Raw genomic sequence first — 21772 nt, 5'->3', positions numbered from 1 at the left:
CCTAGGTTAGGTTAGATTATGTTTGTCCCTTTCATCTGAATTCATGAGCTTGAATATGAGAATATTGTATGTCATTAATTAACTAATCAATAAATGCCAAGGCTTTGCCTTCTTTCTTTTTTTTTCTTTTCTTTTTTTTTTTCAAAATTAGTCAACGTCAAGTCAAATCAAGCAATACATGTATGTTTGATGGTGATGAGAAGAAAGATATGATTCTCAACCGAAAAAAAAAAGACAAGAATTGGATGAAAACAGAATACAGAGAAATGATTTGTACAGTACAGTACAACATAGAAGAAAGACATCATGTTTATGTCAAATGTGTCGTGTAGCATGAGCACCAATGAACTTCCCAGTAATAACCTGCCAATTTAGGCTCCCTTCTCAAGGAGAGGGCAACCTCCTTCACCACTGCTGTCACTGTATGGGGACGACTTCGAGTCAGAAGACGACGACGTGCTACCTGCGTTGCTACCCGCCTTGCGCTTCGGTGACTTTCGAACGCGACCAGGATCCTTGCCGTCTCGACTGCGTGCTCTCTTCTTGCTCGGAGATGACGGAGAACTCATGCTGCCTCTGCCACGACGCTGCTTGACAGGCGTCTGCGGTGCATGGGCGTGGCTGCGCTCAGGTGTATGGTTCTGACGACGGACTCGTGTGTTAGCGGATGGTTGTATGGGAGGACGTCGAGGCTGAGATGGATCCTTCGCCGGGGAACGCGTTCTTCTCTGGCGTCCACGATGGGGAGGACCGCCTTCGTCGTCAGAGTCCTGTTCGATGACGATAGGATCCTCGCGTGATGAGCCCACAAGACGGGTGTTGTAGCGATGGTTCGTTTTCTTCGGTTCTGCATCGTGATGGAGCGACGGACGGCGACGAGGTTTGTGAGTTGGAGACTGGGGCTCAGTGCCCGTGCTGGAGGAGTCTTTGCTTCGTATTTTCTTCAAGTCCTCATCCTGAGTGCGAGTCACCCGCGACAAAGCGAGCCGGTCAATGGTCAGCCTGTTGACTGCTTTGATCGTCTTTATGCGGTTTCCAGCGTCTTCCAGATCGATCAGTTCGGCCTTGACGCTCTCCATGGCCTCGATCAGCCAATCTTCACTCCATCCAAATTGTCTTCCATGGATCGTCTTTGTGCCGTTCTCGCACCAAAAGTCATATGCGGCTTGGATGTTCCAATGGTCTCTGTGGTTCTTAAGCTGGACATCCCACAGTTCTCTGAGCTGCCAGTATTGGGTGAAGAGATAGTTGTATTTCGCTCTGAGATTGCCAGTCACATGTCGAGGATACGTTTTCGGCAGGTTCACCTCACAGAGCTAATTAAGTAGAGCATCAGCAGAGTAGACAACAGACATAACTGAATATAATAGGATATTCCATGCAAAAGGAAAAAGGGAGACACAGCAGGCAGCTCGATGGAGGACCAGAAACTGCTCATAGCATCACATCCAGAGCAGTCGTATGTAGGTGGCACTCCATCAGATCAGACGAAAGACACCAAAATAAACAAAGACTTACCCGGAAGATGGGATCACCATCCTCGTTCAACTTGACATTTGTCGTAGCTGACATGGTCTGCTACCTGAGCAGGTTGTAAGAGAGGCAATGTTTGAAAGCTGATACAATATCGTTCTGAGCAGGCTGTGGGAGAGTTGTAAGATAGGTGTTTGTAAGATGAGGCGAAAGTGTCGTTCTCACCAGGTCGTCTTTATGTAGTCTCTCTACTGTAGCATTCACTGGAAGATGGAAGGCCGATTCATCTCAAAAGGAGGGACACTCACCTCAATAAGGACCTGAGGCGGGCCCCCTCCAATGTGCCTTTGTTTGTGTGAGATGAACTGGGAAGGTACGGGCATTTGATTCACCACATGCACAATTGTATTCTCAGCTGTTGACCTTTGAACAATTGTTCAGACATTGTTTGTCTTCACTTGAAGTGCACCCAATGTGTTGCCTGTCAAGCTCAGGACCAGAATGGAACAATGGTTCAGACAGGCGAGACAATGCAAGCACGTCTACGATACAAGCTTCCTGCAGGAAAGTGAAGCATTTCAGAAGAAGTCGACTACTCACTCTCCTGCTCTTTGAAGATCTTTGGCAGAGCAAATACTACACCAGATTAACCGTCTTGTAGCCGTAAACAGCTTCAGCTTTACAAAGTTTTCAGGTTCTGGGAAAAGGTAAGTCAACTTTCATTATCAATTCCTGGCCGTGCGCTGATTTTCCGTAAGGGACTGGCAGTAAGAAACAGAATAAGCGCAATGCGGCTCAGCGAGACACACTGCTGAGACAACAAAGAACAACACAGAAAGAAAAAAAAGAAATATACATAGTAAAAAAATACTATATATCTCAAGTGCAGTCCTGTTTCCCTTGAGGAAGGCATATTCAAATCGCTCTCAAGTCCGTATTGACGGCCTCATTTAGACGATGCAAGGCAATCGATAGTACTTCGCGTGGGAGCTGTCGACGAATTCAAGCTTTGCTGTGATAACCCCCTAACTTTCCATGGTCACTGATGGCTACTATTGTTCGCGTAAGCCTCCCTACCCAGCATAATATTGTAGGATCTATAATGCTTAGTGTTCAGTTTCTTCAATCTCGGGCGTTTGAACCACCTACTGGTGTCATTAAAATCCTTAAATTCATCTGACATTCAATGACCGTATGAAGAACGTGGAAATTCTGTGCCAGAAGATTTCAACATATCTCTGATACGTTGTTCTAGGATCTACATCCAGCGTGCCACAACCCCAGACCCAGGTTTGCCCATAACCAGAGGATACATTGGTCTTGGCCAAATCGGAGAACCAGCTCCTAATAAGATTTGCTGTACAAGTCTTGATCCAAGCATGGGGATAGAAGAGTAATTATCAAATGCTTAGCTAGATGCTGGTGCAATCCTTGCTGAACACAATAGAGGGCATAGTCTTGCATACTTTTATAATGAGCTGCAGAGCAAAGTATAGGACTTCCTAGTGCTTACTCTCATTATCTGTGATAAGGGGTCAATAAGTTAGGGGAGCACTCTAACTGTAAAGTGGCCTTTCTTCTCTTTCTTGGTCGTATCAACCTCAAAGAATACCCTTATGGCCTGGAGACCTATGCTAACAAGCTGCATATTCTCTGTTTGCTCAAGCCACAAGTAAAAAGGCTTCAGCATGACCTGAAGCTCTTCCTGATTAGCTCTACCATAGAGCTCACCTAGGCACACCGGCCATTTGCCGACACTCCATGATGTTGCTTTTCACCATGACCAATACCAATACCACTGGGAGAAAGTCCCGATTATTTCCTGAGCAAGGTCTCCGCCGGTCTTTGATGACAGAAGCATATGCACTGCTTCCATCACAGACTCACGCCCTTCTTGGTGAGGAACAAGGGATTCTATGGACACCAGTAGGCAGATGTCAGTAACTGTATACCTTTCTACAGACTGAGAGCAGTGTATTGACCATACCGTGATCTTCCCAGCACATCACTATGTTGTTTTGTATTCAGTATCAAAGATTATTTCGGCACCCGGACTGGCGATTAGAGCCTTCTGACACATGAGGATTGTTGATGTTATTGTAAGGAGAGATGCAATTTGCTGCAGAGCAGCTGGAGATCATCCAGGGGCGAGGATTGGAGGATGCGAGCCTTGTGCCACCATGCCAAAATACGGGATGTTGATCCGTATATAGAGAGAAAATGTAGGGAAAGAAAGGTTCGGAATCGGTTTCTGGCAGTATATTCATGCTCAATGGCCAGTTTCTTCGTGGTTTCATTGCAGCATACTGAAGCTCGGTCGGTATAAACGGAAATTCACCAGTTGCTGCAAGTTAAAAGACCGTGAAGAGACCATAGTCCAGGGCACTCGAAACCGATCCGATAGGCATGGCCATATTCATCCGTGTATGCACATTAAAGTCATGCAGATGGTTGTTCACAATGGGGCCTCAACTTCCCCTATAACATTATCAATGATTGCGTCGGTGTTGATATCCTTTAGGAGCCGGGACACCGCATCTCGGTGACTGCCATACTGTAGGCTGCGGTCTTCATCCGCTGAAGCGATCATGATTCGATGACGATATACTTTCTTTGCTGCAAGTGCGACTATTGACGGTGTGAGATAGTTTACACCGTGCAAGGGGGCGAGAGATCTAGTCGACCTGTGAGTGAGCGTCTTCGACAGAGTGACAAGTACCATATACTGACTTGGCGAGAAGAAGGAAATGGGTTGTTGCTTTGGCAGATATGCCCCCGGAAACAGCACGATTTAGCCTTAGAAAAACGACGATATTCTGCAGATAGCGAACAACTTCTGCGGAGACAAAAACGTTGTCCCTAGCCAAGCGCAGCTTTGATATGATCTACCAAATCCGTCAGCCATGCAGTTATGTAGATGTGCATCGAAGGGCTCCTTTGCCACCTCCTCATCAATTTTATATTGCCTGGAACTTCGTCTGTGGACGTCTACGCTGGGCTTCCGAACGACGGAGGAGATAGATGCTTGATCATCGGATACCCAGGCATCATCATCTTCGAGGTTAGGATACCCATGCTCTGGTTCATGAACGTGTGAGAGAAAAAGATGGTCGTTCTACAAGAAGTAAGCATGCTAAAGTGCGGCAACCCTCAGAAGAAAATAACTTACTAAGTGTCTGTTCAGAGGAAGATTCTGGGTGCCGCTTCCATCGGAGGCAATCACAGGTATAAAAAGAAAGACTTTCGGCGTGCTGTGAACTGCTGTTTTGGTAAATATCCTCCTCGACCGTAGCAACTACTCGTTGCAGGTTAGCAGTATCTAACAATTGGAGGAACCAATTAACAAACCTCAAGGGCCTGGATCTGAATATCGTCATGAGTGCGGTTAAAGTTCTTCGCAATTACAACATTCACGACTTTCCTCTCGTCTAGATAATTGTCTTTGACGGGAGACATGGAATGCTCTTGGATACCATGAGCGTTCTTAAATGAAGAGTATCTCTGATGGAGTGAGTCAGTAAGACAGAGAAAAACGATGGCAACTCCAGATCCATGTAGTTATCTTTATGCTAACAAAAGGAAATAAACTGAGGATATGCCAGCTAACTCAAGGAGTTCAACATAAGAATATCTCGTCATACTATTCTCAAGTAAAAGGCTCCCCACAGCATGTAACGGTCATTCAAGAAATGATTCAATGGGAGACATCTTACCGATTCAGCAGCATGCCGTGTCAGATGCGGAGAGTAATGACGCCCTGTCGCCACAGGATCTGGAGCTACGATCCCGTTACTGAAGTCGTCAAGAGAAGTCTCTTGGGAGCAGTCAAGAAGAGCATATGATAGACCAAACGTGTTCTGGCAGATCTACATATGACGTTGTCAGCCAAGGCAGCGGAATCAACTGAAATGCGGCAGACAGTACCAATGCCAGCTCCTTGGAGACATCGTCGATACAGTCTTCCGTTGTCTCGATAAGACAGTGCTCCTGGGCAACGAGGGAGAGTAAAACAGCAAGGTCAAGGTCCGTCAATTCGGAAATGAGATGTTCAATCTCCAGAGTGTCCATATGGGACAAGTCTAAGAGACGGAAAAGGCGAAAGAGAAGAAAAGACAGTCTTAAGGGTCCTGACGGTGTTTAATGCATGAACTGCCAAGCTTATCATGATTGAATGCTTTCGACCAAGCAGGGCGCAGGTGACGGGTGGTGAGATGGCGCTAAGGCATATCGAGTTTAGTGGGGGACATCGTATCTGGGTTAGCATTGAGGATCCATCATCGCGTTAGAAAGGGAAGAAACGCTTGGATTATACGGAGTAATACTTTATTTTTGGCCAGAAACTATTAATTTTAAAGCGATAATTAAATTTTTTGTATATGCTCTCTGTGACTAAGGAAACTGTCTAGTACCTTTAAAGCCTTTTTTTGGCTAGCATTACAACTAATATTAGGGAAAGAACAGAGGAGTCAAGGGATTACCTACCTTAGAAAAGCTTAAAGACTTTCTAGAAGTAATAGTATCCGATTTATAAAAACAAAATAAGGTATAAGCCAGATAAAATGACTGTTAAGTAGATTAAGGATATGGCTAATAACCTATAGGCGTTTATAGTTATTATGGAAGAGAAAGGTTGTAAGGCCGGTCGTAAGGTTGTTACACCCGCTGCGTACCTGATACCCGCACCAGGGCTTAGGGCACGGCTACGGATGTCACATGACGCACTGGGCCGCTGCATTCTTCTGTGGCGAACAGTTCCCTACTATTGCGGCTCTCAGTATCTCGTCACGTTATCCGAACGTTGCTGCAGGAACATCCTTGTCTCGGTAAATGAAGGCCGATCTACAGTCTTCCCCTCAAATCTGGGCGAATTCGCCTAGGTCTCAATAACCTACTTGATGCTTCCTTGACATGCTGATGGTCCCGTCTTTTGGTAGGGGAGAGCGACTTAGCATATACGTAATTCAGGTATGAAGAAATCATTGGACTATGCGAGATAAGTCCACCATTTTCATGTGTTGTGGCAACAAGCCGTCGATCCGCTTAGTGAATGAATTTGGAATCTTGAAAGTAGACTTTTCTGTTTCTATATAAATATATGTACCTGCTGGGATGGCATCGTGTCGCAGTGAAACTTGAGAGGTTGAATACTTTAATTGTATTCGCCCCTACTTATAGTTCGATGACTGTGCATAAACTATCCTAAAAACCATCCCTTTGAATCCCTTCCAGAAGAGTAGAAGCAAAAAAGAGACAGTCCGAATGCCAATATGGTCCCAGGGCAAGTATGCATCACATTCTCAGCCCCTTATCACGACAGCAGTCGAGGGAGATTCTAGTTGCCATATCGTCGAGCTCCGAAGGTTGCGGTCCTTAAGAAGCCGGGCTTGGGTTCATCTGTGTAATGTGAGTCTTCTGTCATGGTTCGTGTACAGTGCCATCGCCGTCATATTTGCATACCTTGCGCTTGCCACCCGTCAGAGTGACGTTGACAAATCGACGGGTATAAAGGAGTCGCTTGCGGGCGCGACCCTTGGGCGTCTTCGGCTTCTCGGTTTTCTCGACCTGGTCACGATTAGCATCTCTAGAGAAGCCAAATTGGGTAGATGTTAGCAACCTTGGGCGTCGCGCTCTTGACCTTGCCTGTCGCAGTCTGTTAGCTATCACTGCAATCTAGGTACAGAGGGCTGGAGACCTACCTGCGCGAGCAAGACTTCCGTGAACCTTACCCATTTTGGCGTATGACGCTGATCCTCCGAGACAAGAACGAGAGACACCTGATCGGGTTCTTTCGCTGGTGTTGTAGCTGCTGACGCTGACTTCGGCGGTGGTTGCTGGAGTTTTATTTTCAGCGGTGGCGTTGGGTTTGTGGGAATCCCCACAATTTCCCGGAGGAAAGTATCACCGTAACCGAAATACCATACCCACCTTTTAGACCCGAGTAGTCAAGTAAGGTAAATGATAATAAAAAGAGATATGCAACGTTAGAATGTGATATTTTCTTGTATGGATAGATATATCCTCTTGAATGTTCCAACCGTTGTAGATTTTGAGGCGCACAGACTCGAAAAGGGTGGGCAAGGTATGTCGGTGAATACCGATATTTCCCCTTCCAGCGACGTCTCCTATTTAATTGTGTTTCCACGCGTGCCGCTTCAGGTTCCTAGCTTGCACATTTATTTCACAAAAATAGAAAGAGGATTCCTTTGCAGAATGATCCAGGGCTCCAGATCGAGAGACTGGCAAGCGGCCCCAACCTGCCTGGCACATCGGCTGGCTCCCGGAACACCAAGACGATAGCGGAGATCTTACATGTGACGGCAAAGCTAACCGAACACGGTTAGATTCTAACTGGAACGTTCCCCCCAAAGTGGGCGAGCTTCGCTGTTGATGCTCTGTTATGTCCATCTCTCCGCCGCAAATTCATGTCTCAGGGCAAAGGCCAGATTTAAGAGAAGAACAGGATTGATGTGGCTGTCACACTCTATGCTCCAAGAACAACTGTGTTGGTGATGGCTCCACCTAACCCCCTGGCCGATTGGGAGAGGGTAGGCGACAGGTTCTATAGGAAGGTGCGCGTATATGACGCCGTGTTTGATGAAGACCTAGAACTAGAGAACTACATTGTCGCTGGAGCACCTTATGGAGGAGCAGTTGGTATCTTTCTCTCCATCCAAATCAGGACTGGGACGCCGTGCCCGGAACCATGGCTGATTGTTGGGCATTTTAGCTCTGTATCGCGACGAGAGCAAGCTTTACAGGTATCGAGATGCACAGACATTCAAGTCTAGCATTGATATCTACTCATATTCGGGAAAGCTCATCAGTCGAATAAATGTCTGTGTTGCCTGTTCTGCTCCTCCAAATAACATGTGGCTGACGGATAGCAGTGGGAATTTGGCTCCATCCGAGGGCTCGGATGGTCCGATAATGAAGAGCTTCTTGTCGTGACCGAAGATGGTACGGTTCGGCGCTATTTCGGCTTACATGGAGACTTCGCACCGTTCTCATTGGGAAATGTACATTGAACTCCCTGGAGACTAGATGTTTCCTGACTAACTGCTTTCTCTAGGGGGCAGAAGAGTATGGAGTTAGGAGCTGCCGCTTCTGGTCATCTGGCTTCGTGGCACTGCTGTCAAACAATCAACTGATCGCCGTTTCTAATTATGCTGAGCCTAGGCCAAAGTTATTGGCACCCTCTCCAGAGGGAGAGGTATCTTCATGGTCACTGATCCCCCCGTCTTATACGCTTTCACGTTCTGTGGAAGTTCTTCTCGCAGTGGATAAGACGATCTATGTAGTCGATGCTACCGAAGCGGAGGATCGGATGTTACAGAATGGGCCGTTTAAGCATGTCAGTGTGTCACCGACTGGCCGCTTCGTGGCTCTCTATACGAGCGATGGTAAAGTCTGGGTTGTGAGCAGTGATTTCCAGAACAAATACAGCGAATACGATTCCAAAGCCAAGACCCCTCCGCTGACGGTGGAGTGGTGCGGAGATGATGCGGTCATTCTTGCATGGGAGGACGAGATTCATATGGTGGGCCCTAGTGGAGCGGCTTCCAGGTGAGCATGTCAATCCCGGAATATATTGAATCATTTCTGATAAAGTAAGGTACTACTATGATGGTCGTGTACATGTGATCCCTGAATTTGATGGCGTCAGATTGTTGACCAATGAATCCTGCGAGTTTCTACACAAGGTCTCCGGTTAGTATCATCACTGTTGCGGCGAAATTGGTGTGCATGGAGACTAATGTCGAACAGCCGTGACGGAGGAGGTTTTCCGACTTGGGTCTACATCTCCAGCATCAGTCCTTCTGGACTCGGTCGATCAATTAGAGAAGAAGTCTCCCAAAGCTGATGAGAACATTCAACGAATCCGGCCCAATCTTCCGGAGGCTGTTGATATTTGTGTCAAAGCTGCCGGTCACGAGTTTGACACGTATTGGCAGAAGCGGCTTCTGAAAGCGGCCTCCTTCGGAAAGTCCGTCTTGGAGCTGTACAATAGCGACGAGTTTGTGGAAATGACGGAAAGATTGAGGGTGCTGAAGGCAGTCCGCGATTTTGAAATAGGGATGCCAATTTCTTTTGATCAGTATCTCCGCTTGACTCCTGAGAAGCTGATTGATCGTCTCGTGAATCGCCATGAATATCTCCTGGCAATACGAATTTCTGAATACCTTCATATTCCGGTCGATAAAATCTACGTCCATTGGGCTATTCAGAAAGTCAAGGCCTCCACAGCCGACGACGATGCAGTATGCAAACTGATCGTGCAAAGGCTGGAAGGGAAATCGGGCATTTCCTTTGAAGCGATTGCACAAGCTGCTTACGATGAGGGACGATCTCACCTCGCTATACAGCTTCTGAATTATGAGCCCCGAGCCGGCAAACAAGTCCCTCTGCTTCTTAATATGGAAGAAGACGAAATCGCACTCGATAAGGCCGTTGAGAGTGGGGATACTGATCTTTTGTACTATGTTCTGCTGCACCTCAAGAAAAAGCTTCCTCTTTCGAGCTTTTTCAGGACGATTAACGACAGGCCCACAGCTGCCGCTCTTGTGGAAACGTCGGCAAGGGAAGGGGACACCGAACTTCTGAAAGATTTGTATTATCAAGACGATAGACCCATCGATGGTTCCAATATTCTGATCTCAGAAGCACTCAAGCAAGATGAGGCTCAGGGGAAAATAGAGAAACTGAATCTTGCATCCCGAGTCCTCACGGAGTCCAAAGATCCTGCCATCCTATTCCAGCAGAAGTCACTCTCCGAAGCCGCGCAGCTGCTCAAGGTTCAGGAGGCTCTGGATAAGGAACTATCAGACGGCCCGGATTTCGTCGGGCTGAGCTTGAATGAAACAGTTTACAGGCTGATAAAGTCAGGGTATGGAAAGAGAGCACAAAAGATTCATAACGACTTCAAGATGCCAGAAGCCACATATTGGTGGGTAAGATTGCGAGCTTTAGTTGCCAAACGCGACTGGGGAGAGTTGGAAGAGATTGCAAAGGCCAAGAAATCTCCGATTGGCTGGGAGGTGAGCAGCATGCAACATCCATGGATCCCTGTTTTACCATCCTAAAGAACGCGCTGACGGAGATAATAGCCTTTCTATAATGAAATACTGGGCGCCGGTAACACCAAACTTGCCTCGACATTTGTTCCCAAATGCACGAACCTGCCCGTTGCAGAAAGAATTGAGATGTGGATGAAATGTGGTATGATCGTGAAGGCTGGAGAAGAAGCCATGAAAGCCAAGGATGTCAACACCCTTGAGCTTCTCAGAACAAAAGCTTCCGGACCGGCGGTCAGCGAAATTGACCGCATGATTAACCAGCTTAGGCCGAAGAAATAGATAGGAGGGAAATAAACCTCGCAGATACAATGCTTGCGCCTGGTCCTCAAGTAATCTCATCCTCCTCATCCACTTCTTTGGGTTCGTCCGCTACCTGGTTGTCTGCCACCTGGTTGTAGCTCACGGCCGGGGCGTTTGTCGACACTGGCAGAGATTTCTCGGGTGCCGTGGACGTCATAGGCTGATCATCATCTACCATAGCATCGTCGGCATCGGCACCTTCCATGGCTTCTTGATGATGCTTCGTAGCCTTGAGCTGTTTGCGGTTGATCTCATCCCAGTTTATCTTTATAAAGATGTTAGTGCGCAGGCTCGAGAAGCAAACAGCAGCCTAATGTTCCGCAAAATAAGGCCTTGCTTACTTTTCGCTCTTTAATTTTCTTTGCTTTCCCTACGCTCTTAGCTACTTTCTTCTCCAGCTGATCCATAACGATCTCGGCCCTCTCGATGCCTTTCTGTTGTCGTCGACGTTGGGCCCGCGTCTTAGGTTTGGACTTTGCCTTCTTCTTTGACACTCCCGCATTTGCCTGAGCCGCTAGAACCGAGGGGGGTTTCGGAATGGCCGTCTCTGCTCGTGGCAGGGACGTCAGCGATTTGTCGACCTCATCTGAGGGTGACGCTGCGCGCCGCGCAGCTCGAGAGTGTATTGACTTGGCTGGAAGAACAGAGTCAGACAGAGAAGTCTTGATAACAAACAAAGAAAGGAGTAGACTTACGTTGTTTATTCTTCAATTTGGGCGTTTTCGCCATGGCTGCCTCTTCAAGACAGCTGTTTCCCGTGATTGAGAATTCTCGATATTCAGGCTTTGTGGGGAAATTTTCGTCCTATCGATAAAAGTTTTCCGGGTGCGCGCAGAGACCAGGAGCGCACTGCCGAGACTTGCCGCTAGAACTAAACCGGATTCAGTGGACATGTCCAGATACCATGAATCGATCCATCAGGAACATGAAGGCTGTTTGGGATCGATAAGCATCAGAAATCGTGTATGGATTCAGGACCGTTGTACGCTCATGATCTGCGAACCATCGCCCCTGTTCGGCGACCAGCTCCTCCCCTCTCGCCATGACTGTTCGTTCGGAGAGTTACCATGCACACGCCTTGAATCCATTCAGCGGCGCCAGCAGCAACCACTATGACACGTCTTCTCTGCCCGTGCAGAGCGGTTCGATACTAGCCTGTCTATGTGCTTCTGCCGTGTTCCTGTACTATATTCTCTCATATTTTGACGCCCTGCCTGGCACGATTCCACGAGCTCTCTGGAATATCCTTGTCTATCTAACACCGTCTCGCATCGTCCTTGCGCTGGACACGACGACCGAATCCCAGGACCAAGCCGCCTCGATGACGTTTCCTAGCTTCCAAGCGAAGAGCGAAGCGATGCAACGAATATTGGGCCTCGACAAGAGTTCGTTATATTCCATATTTCCCCGCGCGCGGAGCTTGTCGGGATTCGGGAACGCCCTGTTGGGCGGAAAGGAGCCCATCCCTCCTGGGCTAGGTAACTGGGACAACTCCTGTTATCAGAATAGTATCATACAAGGGTTGGCATCGCTCCGGTCGTTCGAAGCTTTCCTTGAACGGAATATCCACGACTTGGCCGACCGAGGTACCCTCTCGACGCATCGCGCTCTGAGGGATATCATCGCGCGACTGAACGACCCCGCGAACCATGGGCAGAGGCTGTGGATACCGCCGGAATTAAAGTCTATGAGCAGTTGGCAACAGCAAGATGCCCAGGAATATTTCTCGAAAATTGTGGATCAAGTCGACAGGGAGGTTTCGCAAGCATCGAAGAGACTGACAAGTAATCTTGGACTGAAGGTGGCGGGACCACAAGAACATGTTCTGGGAGTTTCTTCTGCGTCAGAAGACAGGAGGCTCCGTGTCCATGGGGCAGAACAATATGCGTCGCTTCGAAATCCTCTAGAAGGTCTGCTCGCGCAACGAGTGGGCTGCATGCGGTGTGGTTGGACTGAAGGGTTGTCGCTGATCCCGTTCAACTGTCTAACAGTCTCCCTTGGAAGGAACTGGGAATATGATATACGAGAGTGTCTGGATGACTACATGACGCTCGAGCCTATCGAGGGCGTCGAATGTGCGAAATGCACCTTGTTGCGCACGAAGGAGCAGCTCAGTCATCTCCTGAAGCAAATTGAAGAAGATGAGGAGCTTGCAAATGGATCCCAAACCCCCAAACTGTCAGACGCACTGAAGAGCTCTGCTCAAACACGTCTCCAAGCTGTCCAAGAAGCCCTGGACGATGAGGACTTTTCGGAGAAGACGCTGTCAAAGAAATGTCATATACCATCAAAGAATAGGGTGTCGACGACGAAATCGAGGCAAGCTGTAATTGCCCGGGCGCCGAAGTCCCTCGTTATTCATGTTAATCGCAGTGTGTTTGACGAAAATACTGGCATGCTGAGAAAGAACTACGCAGACGTCAGGTTTCCAAACACTATTGACCTGGACGAGTGGTGTTTGGGGACCAAAGCTGTTGATGAGAAAGGCGAGGAAGCTCCAGAGAGATGGGATACCAATCCCCAGCAATCCATGCTTCCTCGACCAGGGGTTACGAGGGAAGTTCTTGACCGGCGATATGAGCTGCGTGCTGTTGTAACGCACTATGGCCGACACGAAAATGGGCACTATATTTGCTACAGGAAGTATCCTGTGGAACATTTCCCCGCAACTGTCCCTGAGGCGGTCCTGCACGCGGATGGAGAGAAGGAAAGGCCCGAACGTTGGTTCCGTCTCAGTGATGATGATGTGCAGATGGTCAGCGAACGCAGCGTGTTCTCACAGGGCGGGGTTTTTATGCTTTTCTACGAGTACATTGAAGAGCCACGTTCTACAGACGAAAAGCTTGGGGATACCCAGTCGGAGATTGATGAGAAGGCTCTCGTAAAAGAAGAGTCTGTTGCGTCGACTACTACTCTGGAGGCACCTTCGTATCAGCCCTCCACTGGTGAACACTTAAGCGAAACCGAGGGTATTCCGGCACCTGATGAGACGTCTTCAACCGAATCCGAGGTTTTTGACTCGGATACGTCAGCAGGGAGTCAGCCATCGAGCGTGTCTCATGGTTCATCGTCTCCGGGAGATGCAAAACCGTCCGATACCACTCTTCCAGCAGTCTCACCCGAGCCAAACGTATCAACGGTGGCTGATAAGGGACAAAATGAAGAGAAACCATCGGATATATGAGGCATTACTATCACCATCCATCATCAAGGCGCAATGATCGGATTTGTTTTGTACAACAGCTCCTTAACTACCACATTTATTGATACCCAGGAGCATGGCACAGGGCGGAACGAACAGCTCATATTGATTGAAGGCGTTGATATGTTCTTTCTTTCTCTGCAATTTTTCCCATCCGCATCCTACACTTGCAATTTCTCTTCTTGAATGTTCTGTACTATATGACTCTGCCTTGTCACCTAGATTATTGATCGCATACACACGCATACATATTCTTCTGGTGAGCCAAGAAGATAGATGTTCTGTACCTATTCTATTGCACAGTTTTACAACCTGGCTCGGTGCTACAGGAGTTTTGGAAGGTGATATCGACTTGCTTTGTTTTTTGCTTTCTGCTGGACTCAGATCGAATTTACTGGAATATTGCAGCATTTGCAATAGCGTGAATGTTAAAATCAATTTATACAGCTAGAATACCGAGTTAGAAAGGATGCATGAACACCGCACTCCCGTCCTTTTTCCGCACGTTAAAAGAAAACGCCAAAACTCAATAAACTCTCGTATACGGAGTAAGAATGCAATGCCGAACTCCCGTAGCAAACAAAGCAAAACAAAAGAGGTATCAAACTAGAAAACGCCAGCTCTGGCCATCACATCACGGAATTGCTCCAGCGTCACTCCGGCACTGACACCTGCACCACCGTTCGCCTCTTGAATCATGTCCTTGAGAAAGTCATCGCCGACACTGTCCTCCTTCAGCTCGCGGGCTATGCGACGCAGGTGGTTCAGAGTGATGGGTCCATCGGTGCCGCGGGTGAAGAGCCGGTAGGCGGCCTCGACTTCTTCGGCGAGGGAGTCTTCGCTGCGCATGTGCAGCTTTGCGGCGGCGACGGAGAGGAACGGTTCGTAGGGGACGAAGCCGGTCGAGGTAGGGTCGACGGCGGAGATGATGGACGAGAGTTCGGAGGGGGATTCCGGGGGAAGACCCAGGGCTCTGCAGGGTCATCATAGACAGATAGATTAGCAACAAAGGATCAATTAAATCATCGGTATAGTTATCTGCCGCAACAACGTACACTAATGCTCGACGGACATCCTCGGTGCGGATGACGCCTTCTTTCTCGTCTTCAAACTCTGGATTCACGGTGGAGAAGAGATGGAAGGCCTCCTTGATCTCGTTCTCTTCCTCCGCGGTGATGTTGTGCTCTTTCGCGAGCTTGGATTGTCGGCTCTTTCTCTCTTTCGGAGTTCCGCCGCCACGCCGTTTGGGGGGCTATTATTATTCCCAACAACGACAAAGAGGACAGATTAGCCACGGCAATTAAATTGACTATGTAACAGGGGAGGGGGATCGTTAGCGACTCACCATGTCGATGGAAGCTTGCCGCGGAGTGGTTGCGGTGGTATATGCTATCGCATCTCTGGGCGCCTTTGGTGGTTCCAGATAACATTAACGCGGGAGGCGGCAGAACATGCTAATAATACTAACGAACCGGGGAAGACACGCGACTGGCCCAATTAATAATGGTTTAGCGTCCGCCGCGAAGCTCCGCTGACGTGATGCCGGTGCCTGGCGCCAATGATGCGCAACTTAAATACGTGCATGATGCCTTGCTCGTCGGCGATCGAGGGATGCCTGTCGAATTATCCCGCGCATAGGAAATAAAAAAAAGATGGATGTCGAGCTGTATATCTATGACCTCTCGAAGGTGGTGTTGCGATCAATTAATTCATCGTGCAGAGTGGCTGCTAACCAGGACTACAGGGTCTGGCGCGAGTGGTACGTGGCTGCCCTGTCGCAAAGGTTCTACGAAGCTCGTACGGTTTCCTAACTGGCCATGGTAGTGGTCTCTGCCCTTGACCGGAGTCCAGATCGACGCCATCTACCATACGTCCCTTGTCTTTGGAGGAGTCGAGTATTTCTATGGGCAGGGTATTCAGAGGACAGTGCCCGGGACCACGCACCATGGCGAGCCGATGGAGAAGCTGCACATGGGCCGAACGGAGCTTCCAATCGAGGTGATACAGGAGTATCTTGAGTCTCTGGCTCAGGTCTACACACCAGAGGTGCGGCGCCGACAAAAAACAGGCTTCTTGGTCAGGATCTATACTGACTCGCTGTTATTTTTGACAGTCATATGATCTCTTCTTGCACAATTGCAACAACTTCACGCAGGACCTGGCCATGTTCCTGGTCGGAAAGGGCATCCCCGAGCATATCCGGTCTTTGCCAGAGACCTTCCTTAGCACGCCGTTTGGACAGATGATGAAACCGCAGATTGACCAGGCCCTCTGTGGAATTACACAGGGTGGTGCTGTCGGCCAAGATGTTCCAGCACCTGCTGGACGAGCAGCTCCTCCGGCAGCCCAAACAGCGCAAGCTCAGGGCACAGTGTCGAAGCCAGTCAAAGGTTACGTGAGAAACGTCAGCAACCTGCGGGAATTGGAGGAGCAGCTTGCCCTTGCATCGAATAGCTGCGCAGTCATCTTTTTCACCTCGTCGACCTGCGCACCATGCAAGATGGTATACCCAACGTATGACGAGTTGGCTGAGGAGGCTGGGGACAAGGCGGTCCTCATCAAGGTTGATCTCAATTTTGCGTTCGACGTGGGCGCGAAATATGGCGTCCGGGCTACTCCAACCTTTATGACCTTTTTGAAGGGCAAGAAAGAAAACGAATGGAGCGGCGCCAACCCAGCCCAACTCAAGGGCAATGTCCGCATGCTGATCCAGATGGCCTTCCCGCCGCACCCTCACAGCGGGCTTCGACTCCCGAGCTTACAGAGGAAAATCTCCAGCTACGTCACGTATACGAAAACTCCTCCGCTGGACAAGCTTCTGCACAAGATTGGGGATTATGGTGCCGATCCAACTATCCAGTCTGTCGTGGATTTTGTCAAAAAGAGAAATCTAGCCGCCCCGGCAGAAGCTCCAATACCTAATCTATCTTCTCTAGCCGCGTATCTGCAGTCGACATACCCAGAAATGCCGATTGACATTCGTTTCGCTGTCGTCGATCTGGTCCGCGTCGCCTTCCTGGATGCTCGCGTGAGCGGGTTCTTTGCGGAGGAACCCGGCCACAAGACGCTGCTGACGCTCTTCTCTCACTCCACCGATCTTGCCGCCTGTCCTTACAACCTCCGCATTGTCATGCTACAGTTGGCCTGCAATCTCTTCACCACGCCGCTTTATCCTGAGCAGATTGCGTCCAACCAGTCGCTGCGCGAGACCTGCATCCGCTTGCTCACGGGCTGCCTTTTGGACAGCCATACTAATCTCCGTGTTGTCGCTGCCTCTTTTGCGTACAATCTGGCTGCATACAACCACAACGAGCGCTTCGAGGGCCGTCCGGACAAATTGTCGGAAGGAGACCAAGTCGAGCTGGTGGCGTCGTTGCTTGAGGCGATTGGGACGGAACAGGAAAGCATCGAGGCGCTGCACGGCTGTCTCTTTGCGCTCGGTCTCTTCCTGTACGAGGCTCCCTTGGACGGCGAGGTCGTTGACCTTTGTCGAGCCATGGGGGCTGCGGACACAGTAAAGGGAAAGAGTCAAGTGGAGGCATTGAAGAGCGAGCCTCTCCTGAAGGAAATTGGACAGGAGTTGCTGGAGAAAGGTCTGAAATGACCTAGCGTTTGTCCCTGCCACGATCTGCCACGATCTATAATCTTGTCATTCCATCACGAAGTCATGAAGCTTTTTTTTAATTATGATTATTATTTCAGTCGAACGGCATGTCTGATAGATCATACATCTCCGTCTTTTTTTTTTCTGCGGCAGAAAGATGCCTTCTCATTTTTCGTTTATACACGGGAGTTTAGTTCTTTTCCTGTAATTGTACTCTCGCCTGGTGTAAAAAGCACTTATAATCTTTTTTGAGGAACGAGAATTTAAGCATCCTCCTACGGAGTAATACCTATGCTACCTACTTTTTGCAGCAGCTGCCCATGAACTAAAAATAAGTGCGTGCCTTACGCTTGCTGCAGCTGCCGGTCTAGCCCCTGCGGATCGCCATAGCAACCCCCATCGCGGCTTCCGTGACGCAGCGCCAGCAGCCAGATCATCATCTAACCCGTTTCGGCAAAACCTAAACGAACCCACTGCTGCGATGGAGTACAGCAGATCTCCAGGCCTGCAAGACATTATGTACTATCTGTTGTCCCTTGTGGATATTGTGTTGTATTCCTCAAGTGGGTTTGGAACATTCCACAGTTCTTCTGTCGTTCCTTTTGTTCTTTGTGAGGCCTGTTTGTCTTGTGTTGTTGTTTCCTAAGGCTTCCCATTTCGTGTTCCTTGCGTCCTGGGCCGCCGTGGATGCGGGGTGTGACCGGCCAAGTAAGTAAACATTGTACGACAGCAGCTGTTGACGTCTTTTTTTGTTCGTTAGCACACGCTGACGTCTCTTTCTCTCTTTCTCCTTTTCCTTCGGCAGTCGCGTTGCTCGATTTGTTGAACTGCAAGTCCGTCGATGTTGGCAGAGTTCAGCAGTCCTAAATAAAGATCGGGTTACTGGCAGACGAGGGGGGAAGGAGGAACGAAAGAAAGAAGTCGCGCTGAAGAAAGATAAAAGGTAGTGTAGTGGCAGGAGCAAACCAGTCAACTTTCTTTCTTTTTATCTTACTCTCTATCATCCCTCGGCTCATGTACCACAACCATCTACGCCGACAACGCGACCTCTTCGCCCAATTAGTGCAGTTATTGAGAGACAACAGCAGGGAAATGGCGCTGGACATGCGCCTATACAATCATATCGGCACCATGTCGCATTCTTCCAGCTCGTCCATGTCGTCCGGCGCATCTGCGATCAGTGGAAGCACGGCCCCCACCAGCGTCTCGTCAACAGCATCTGTCGCAGCCATGAGGTCCACGGCGTCGAGTCCATCATTGAGGTCCAGAGAAGGTGTGGTGGTACCCGTAGACCGACAAGATGGCGTCTCGAGTCCAACTCCTGGGGGTAACGTGAAGGTTGTCGTGAGGGTCAGAGGATTTCTGCCCAGAGGTAGGTTCCCCAAACGCAAATGGCCACCATGCAGTGATTGGAATTGACAGATGGCCCTCTCTCACGCAGAAATCGAACGAGGCGCGGAATGCTTGATTTCCATGGATCCGCACACTCAAACGACCACGCTCAAAGCACCCCGGACGGACGAAGTTAGTTCAGGGAAACCTCGGTCACAGGCACGCGGTAAGGTTCTCGAGGATAAGACTTTCACCTTTGACCGCTCCTTCTGGTCTCACAATGAGGCCGACGAGCATTATGCCGACCAGGAGGATGTGTATAACTGTCTTGGGGAAGAATTCCTGGATCACAACTTTGAAGGGTACCATACCTGTATCTTTGCCTACGGCCAGACTGGCTCCGGGAAGAGCTATACGATGATGGGAACGCCAGAGAAGCCGGGTTTGATCCCAAGGACCTGTGAAGACCTGTTTCAGCGAATCGAGGCCAACCAATCTCCCAACACGAGTTACAATGTCCGTGTCTCATATTTCGAGGTGTACAATGAGCATGTGCGTGATCTGCTTGCACCCCGGACAGATCCTCCATACTATCTCAAGATCCGCGAGTCCCCTACAGATGGCCCGTATGTCAAGGATCTGACGGACGTTCCCGTCAGAAGCTTTGCAGAGGTCATGAAACTGATGCGGAAGGGGGATATGTCGCGCACCACGGCCAGCACGAAGATGAATGATACCTCGTCGCGATCCCACGCCGTGTTCACCATCATGCTCAAACAGATTCATCACGATCTCGCCACGGATGAGACCACGGAGCGAACTGCGCGGATCCGGCTGGTCGACCTGGCGGGGTCTGAACGCGCCAAGGCGACAGAGGCAACGGGTCAGAGGTTACGAGAGGGTTCCAACATCAATAAATCATTGACTACCCTGGGCAGGGTCATCGCCGCGCTGGCTGATCCGAAGAACCAGCGACCTGGTGGGAGACGGAACAAGGAGGTGGTTCCCTATCGAGACTCGATTCTTACGTGGCTGCTGAAAGACAGTTTGGGTGGGAATTCGAAGACGGCCATGATTGCTTGTGTCTCCCCTTCTGATTACGAGGAGACGCTTTCTACCCTTCGCTACGCTGACCAGGCCAAGCACATCCGCACACGGGCCGTGGTCAATCAGGACCATGTTTCTGCCGCCGAACGGGATGCGCAGATTGCGGCGATGGCAGAGCAAATCCGCATCTTGCAGCTCAGCGTCAGTCAACAAGCGGCCAGCAAGCGAGAAAGTGAGCTGCAGAACGAGAAATTGGAGGAATATCAGCAGCAGGTGGAGAAACTACAGCGTCTAATGGAAGAGACGAAGATGGTGAGCGAGTGCAAGATCCGACAGCTGCAGACAGAAAACGAGGCGCTCCGCCTTCATCTTAGGCTGGCGCTCGACAGTCTCAAGAATCCCATTCCGGCCGTCCCCCTGCAGAAACGGGAAAGCAGCCTCGGATCTCTACGGGCAGAAGAGGAAGACGAGGCCAGGAGCGAGAAAGAGAACGAAGCTCCTCCACCGGAAGCAGAGGGCAGCATGATCTGGGAGGATGATACCGCTGGCCAGGCGGACCCGAATGAGACGGAGGCCCACGAGGTGCAGGCCGACATGGAGGATCTGCTTCACGAGCTGAGTCTCTTCAAACGGAAGATGGCCGCCGACCAGGAGAGGTTTGGAATCAATAAGAACTCGAACGGTCGGAGACAGCGGCGGGCATTTGGGCAGGTTCTGGTCAACAATGCCTGATGGCCCGTCCAAGTAATGCATAATAATGGGAAGGGCAAGTGGGTAACATGGTGGGGATAGTGCAGGAGTCTGGAGGATTTTGGTTTTGGTTTTGGCATTGGGATTTTTTTGTGTGTGTGTGTGTTATTTGTACCTGGAGTCAATACCCATTCACGATGAAATGCGCATTCAGCCGAGGATTCTTTTCCAATAGCCTTCCCCATTTCTTTGTTCCTATTCCAGCACTGTGCATCCTTCTGCCCCTTTTGTCTGCGACGACAGAGGGACTAACGAGTATAAATAGCAGCTGAGCTGTCTGACTGATCCAGAACGGGGCCATTTTCCTGGTCTCGTGCCTAAGAGCTGCTGCCAGCCCGCATGGCGATGAGTCATCCAGCGGTGATTCAGGGGCGCAGGCCAGCATTTAGCGTATAAAACCACGACCACCGTAGGACCTGGCATTGCTTCTCGATGAATGCGACATAAGAACCCGTGCAACACAGCGCAAGATATGGAAAGAGAGCGACGTGCTGCCTCGCACACACAGTTAATCAACAATCTTAATGACGTTCCGGCTGCACGGCTAGGCCCCACCGGCTGCAGGAGACAGAATGCTGGGGTTCATGCACTCCTGGGGGCTGCCGTGGCTCTGGCGGCCGCTCGGGGCCGTTCCCTGGGCGTTTGCGGCACTCAGCCGAGCATTCATGCTTCCTTTTCATGATCGCGGCATGAGTCAGCCCACTCTCGACCCTCATCCTCCTCACCACCGCCCTCGCCGCCATCCCCCTCCCACTCCTCCTCCCCCGGAATCCCCAGAACCGTCCAATGCCCCTCGCGACGTCTGCGCAAAGCCTGAACCGAGCTCTCCCGACATGGCGAATCCTCTCCCGTCGGAGGTAACCCCTCCGGCCCCGGTGTCTTCCTCGACCCCTGCCGCGCCAACGCAGGAGACTATGCAGCACAAGGACCCAGCACAGGAGCAGAAGCCGGCTCAGCAGCAGCCGGATCAATCGTCTACTGACGCCAAAC

General features: G+C 49.9%; 9 protein-coding genes across 9 annotated transcripts; 5 read left to right on the top strand and 4 right to left on the bottom strand.

The window, feature by feature from the left end:
• Positions 1–371: 371 nt before the first annotated feature.
• T310_7597 (uncharacterized protein) lies at positions 372–1572 on the bottom strand (the record flags this gene model as incomplete). Its single annotated transcript, XM_013469614.1, has 2 exons — positions 372–1316; positions 1519–1572. The coding sequence occupies 2 exons, from the start codon at positions 1570–1572 to the stop codon at positions 372–374; spliced, it is 999 nt and encodes a 332-aa protein (XP_013325068.1).
• Positions 1573–4270: 2698 nt separating this feature from the next.
• On the bottom strand, positions 4271–5541 carry T310_7596 (uncharacterized protein; the record flags this gene model as incomplete). Its single annotated transcript, XM_013469613.1, has 5 exons — positions 4271–4588; positions 4643–4768; positions 4822–4974; positions 5187–5339; positions 5398–5541. 5 exons carry the CDS (start codon positions 5539–5541, stop codon positions 4271–4273), a joined length of 894 nt encoding a protein of 297 aa, XP_013325067.1.
• A 2441-nt stretch (positions 5542–7982) lies between these two features.
• Positions 7983–10553, top strand: T310_7595 (uncharacterized protein; the record flags this gene model as incomplete). Its single annotated transcript, XM_013469612.1, has 5 exons — positions 7983–8231; positions 8361–8489; positions 8543–9036; positions 9086–9180; positions 9238–10553. 5 exons carry the CDS (start codon positions 7983–7985, stop codon positions 10551–10553), a joined length of 2283 nt encoding a protein of 760 aa, XP_013325066.1.
• Positions 10554–10872: 319 nt separating this feature from the next.
• On the bottom strand, positions 10873–11576 carry T310_7594 (uncharacterized protein; the record flags this gene model as incomplete). The annotated part of the gene is made up of 3 exons (XM_013469611.1): positions 10873–11112; positions 11189–11481; positions 11543–11576. The coding sequence occupies 3 exons, from the start codon at positions 11574–11576 to the stop codon at positions 10873–10875; spliced, it is 567 nt and encodes a 188-aa protein (XP_013325065.1).
• A 313-nt stretch (positions 11577–11889) lies between these two features.
• On the top strand, positions 11890–14031 carry T310_7593 (Ubiquitin thiolesterase; the record flags this gene model as incomplete). Its single annotated transcript, XM_013469610.1, has 1 exon — positions 11890–14031. The coding sequence occupies one exon, from the start codon at positions 11890–11892 to the stop codon at positions 14029–14031; it is 2142 nt and encodes a 713-aa protein (XP_013325064.1).
• Positions 14032–14655: 624 nt separating this feature from the next.
• On the bottom strand, positions 14656–15397 carry T310_7592 (EF-hand superfamily Ca2+modulated protein; the record flags this gene model as incomplete). The annotated part of the gene is made up of 3 exons (XM_013469609.1): positions 14656–15022; positions 15105–15301; positions 15395–15397. The coding sequence occupies 3 exons, from the start codon at positions 15395–15397 to the stop codon at positions 14656–14658; spliced, it is 567 nt and encodes a 188-aa protein (XP_013325063.1).
• A 304-nt stretch (positions 15398–15701) lies between these two features.
• On the top strand, positions 15702–17653 carry T310_7591 (Thioredoxin; the record flags this gene model as incomplete). Its single annotated transcript, XM_013469608.1, has 4 exons — positions 15702–15737; positions 15794–15808; positions 15901–16095; positions 16163–17653. 4 exons carry the CDS (start codon positions 15702–15704, stop codon positions 17651–17653), a joined length of 1737 nt encoding a protein of 578 aa, XP_013325062.1.
• Positions 17654–18784: 1131 nt separating this feature from the next.
• T310_7590 (Kinesin family protein) lies at positions 18785–20764 on the top strand (the record flags this gene model as incomplete). The annotated part of the gene is made up of 2 exons (XM_013469607.1): positions 18785–19025; positions 19095–20764. 2 exons carry the CDS (start codon positions 18785–18787, stop codon positions 20762–20764), a joined length of 1911 nt encoding a protein of 636 aa, XP_013325061.1.
• Positions 20765–21354: 590 nt separating this feature from the next.
• On the top strand, positions 21355–21772 carry T310_7589 (uncharacterized protein; the record flags this gene model as incomplete). Its single annotated transcript, XM_013469606.1, has 1 exon — positions 21355–21772. A coding segment is annotated over one exon (418 nt), but the record flags the coding sequence as incomplete, so codon positions are not given.

The sequence above is a fragment of the Rasamsonia emersonii genome (genome assembly GCF_000968595.1).
Source record: "Rasamsonia emersonii CBS 393.64 chromosome Unknown ctg1118621760567, whole genome shotgun sequence".
In the NCBI taxonomy this organism is placed as follows: domain Eukaryota; kingdom Fungi; phylum Ascomycota; class Eurotiomycetes; order Eurotiales; family Trichocomaceae; genus Rasamsonia; species Rasamsonia emersonii.
The sequence above is the reverse complement of the archived record's forward strand: the minus strand, read 5'-3'. Positions and strand labels throughout refer to the sequence as shown.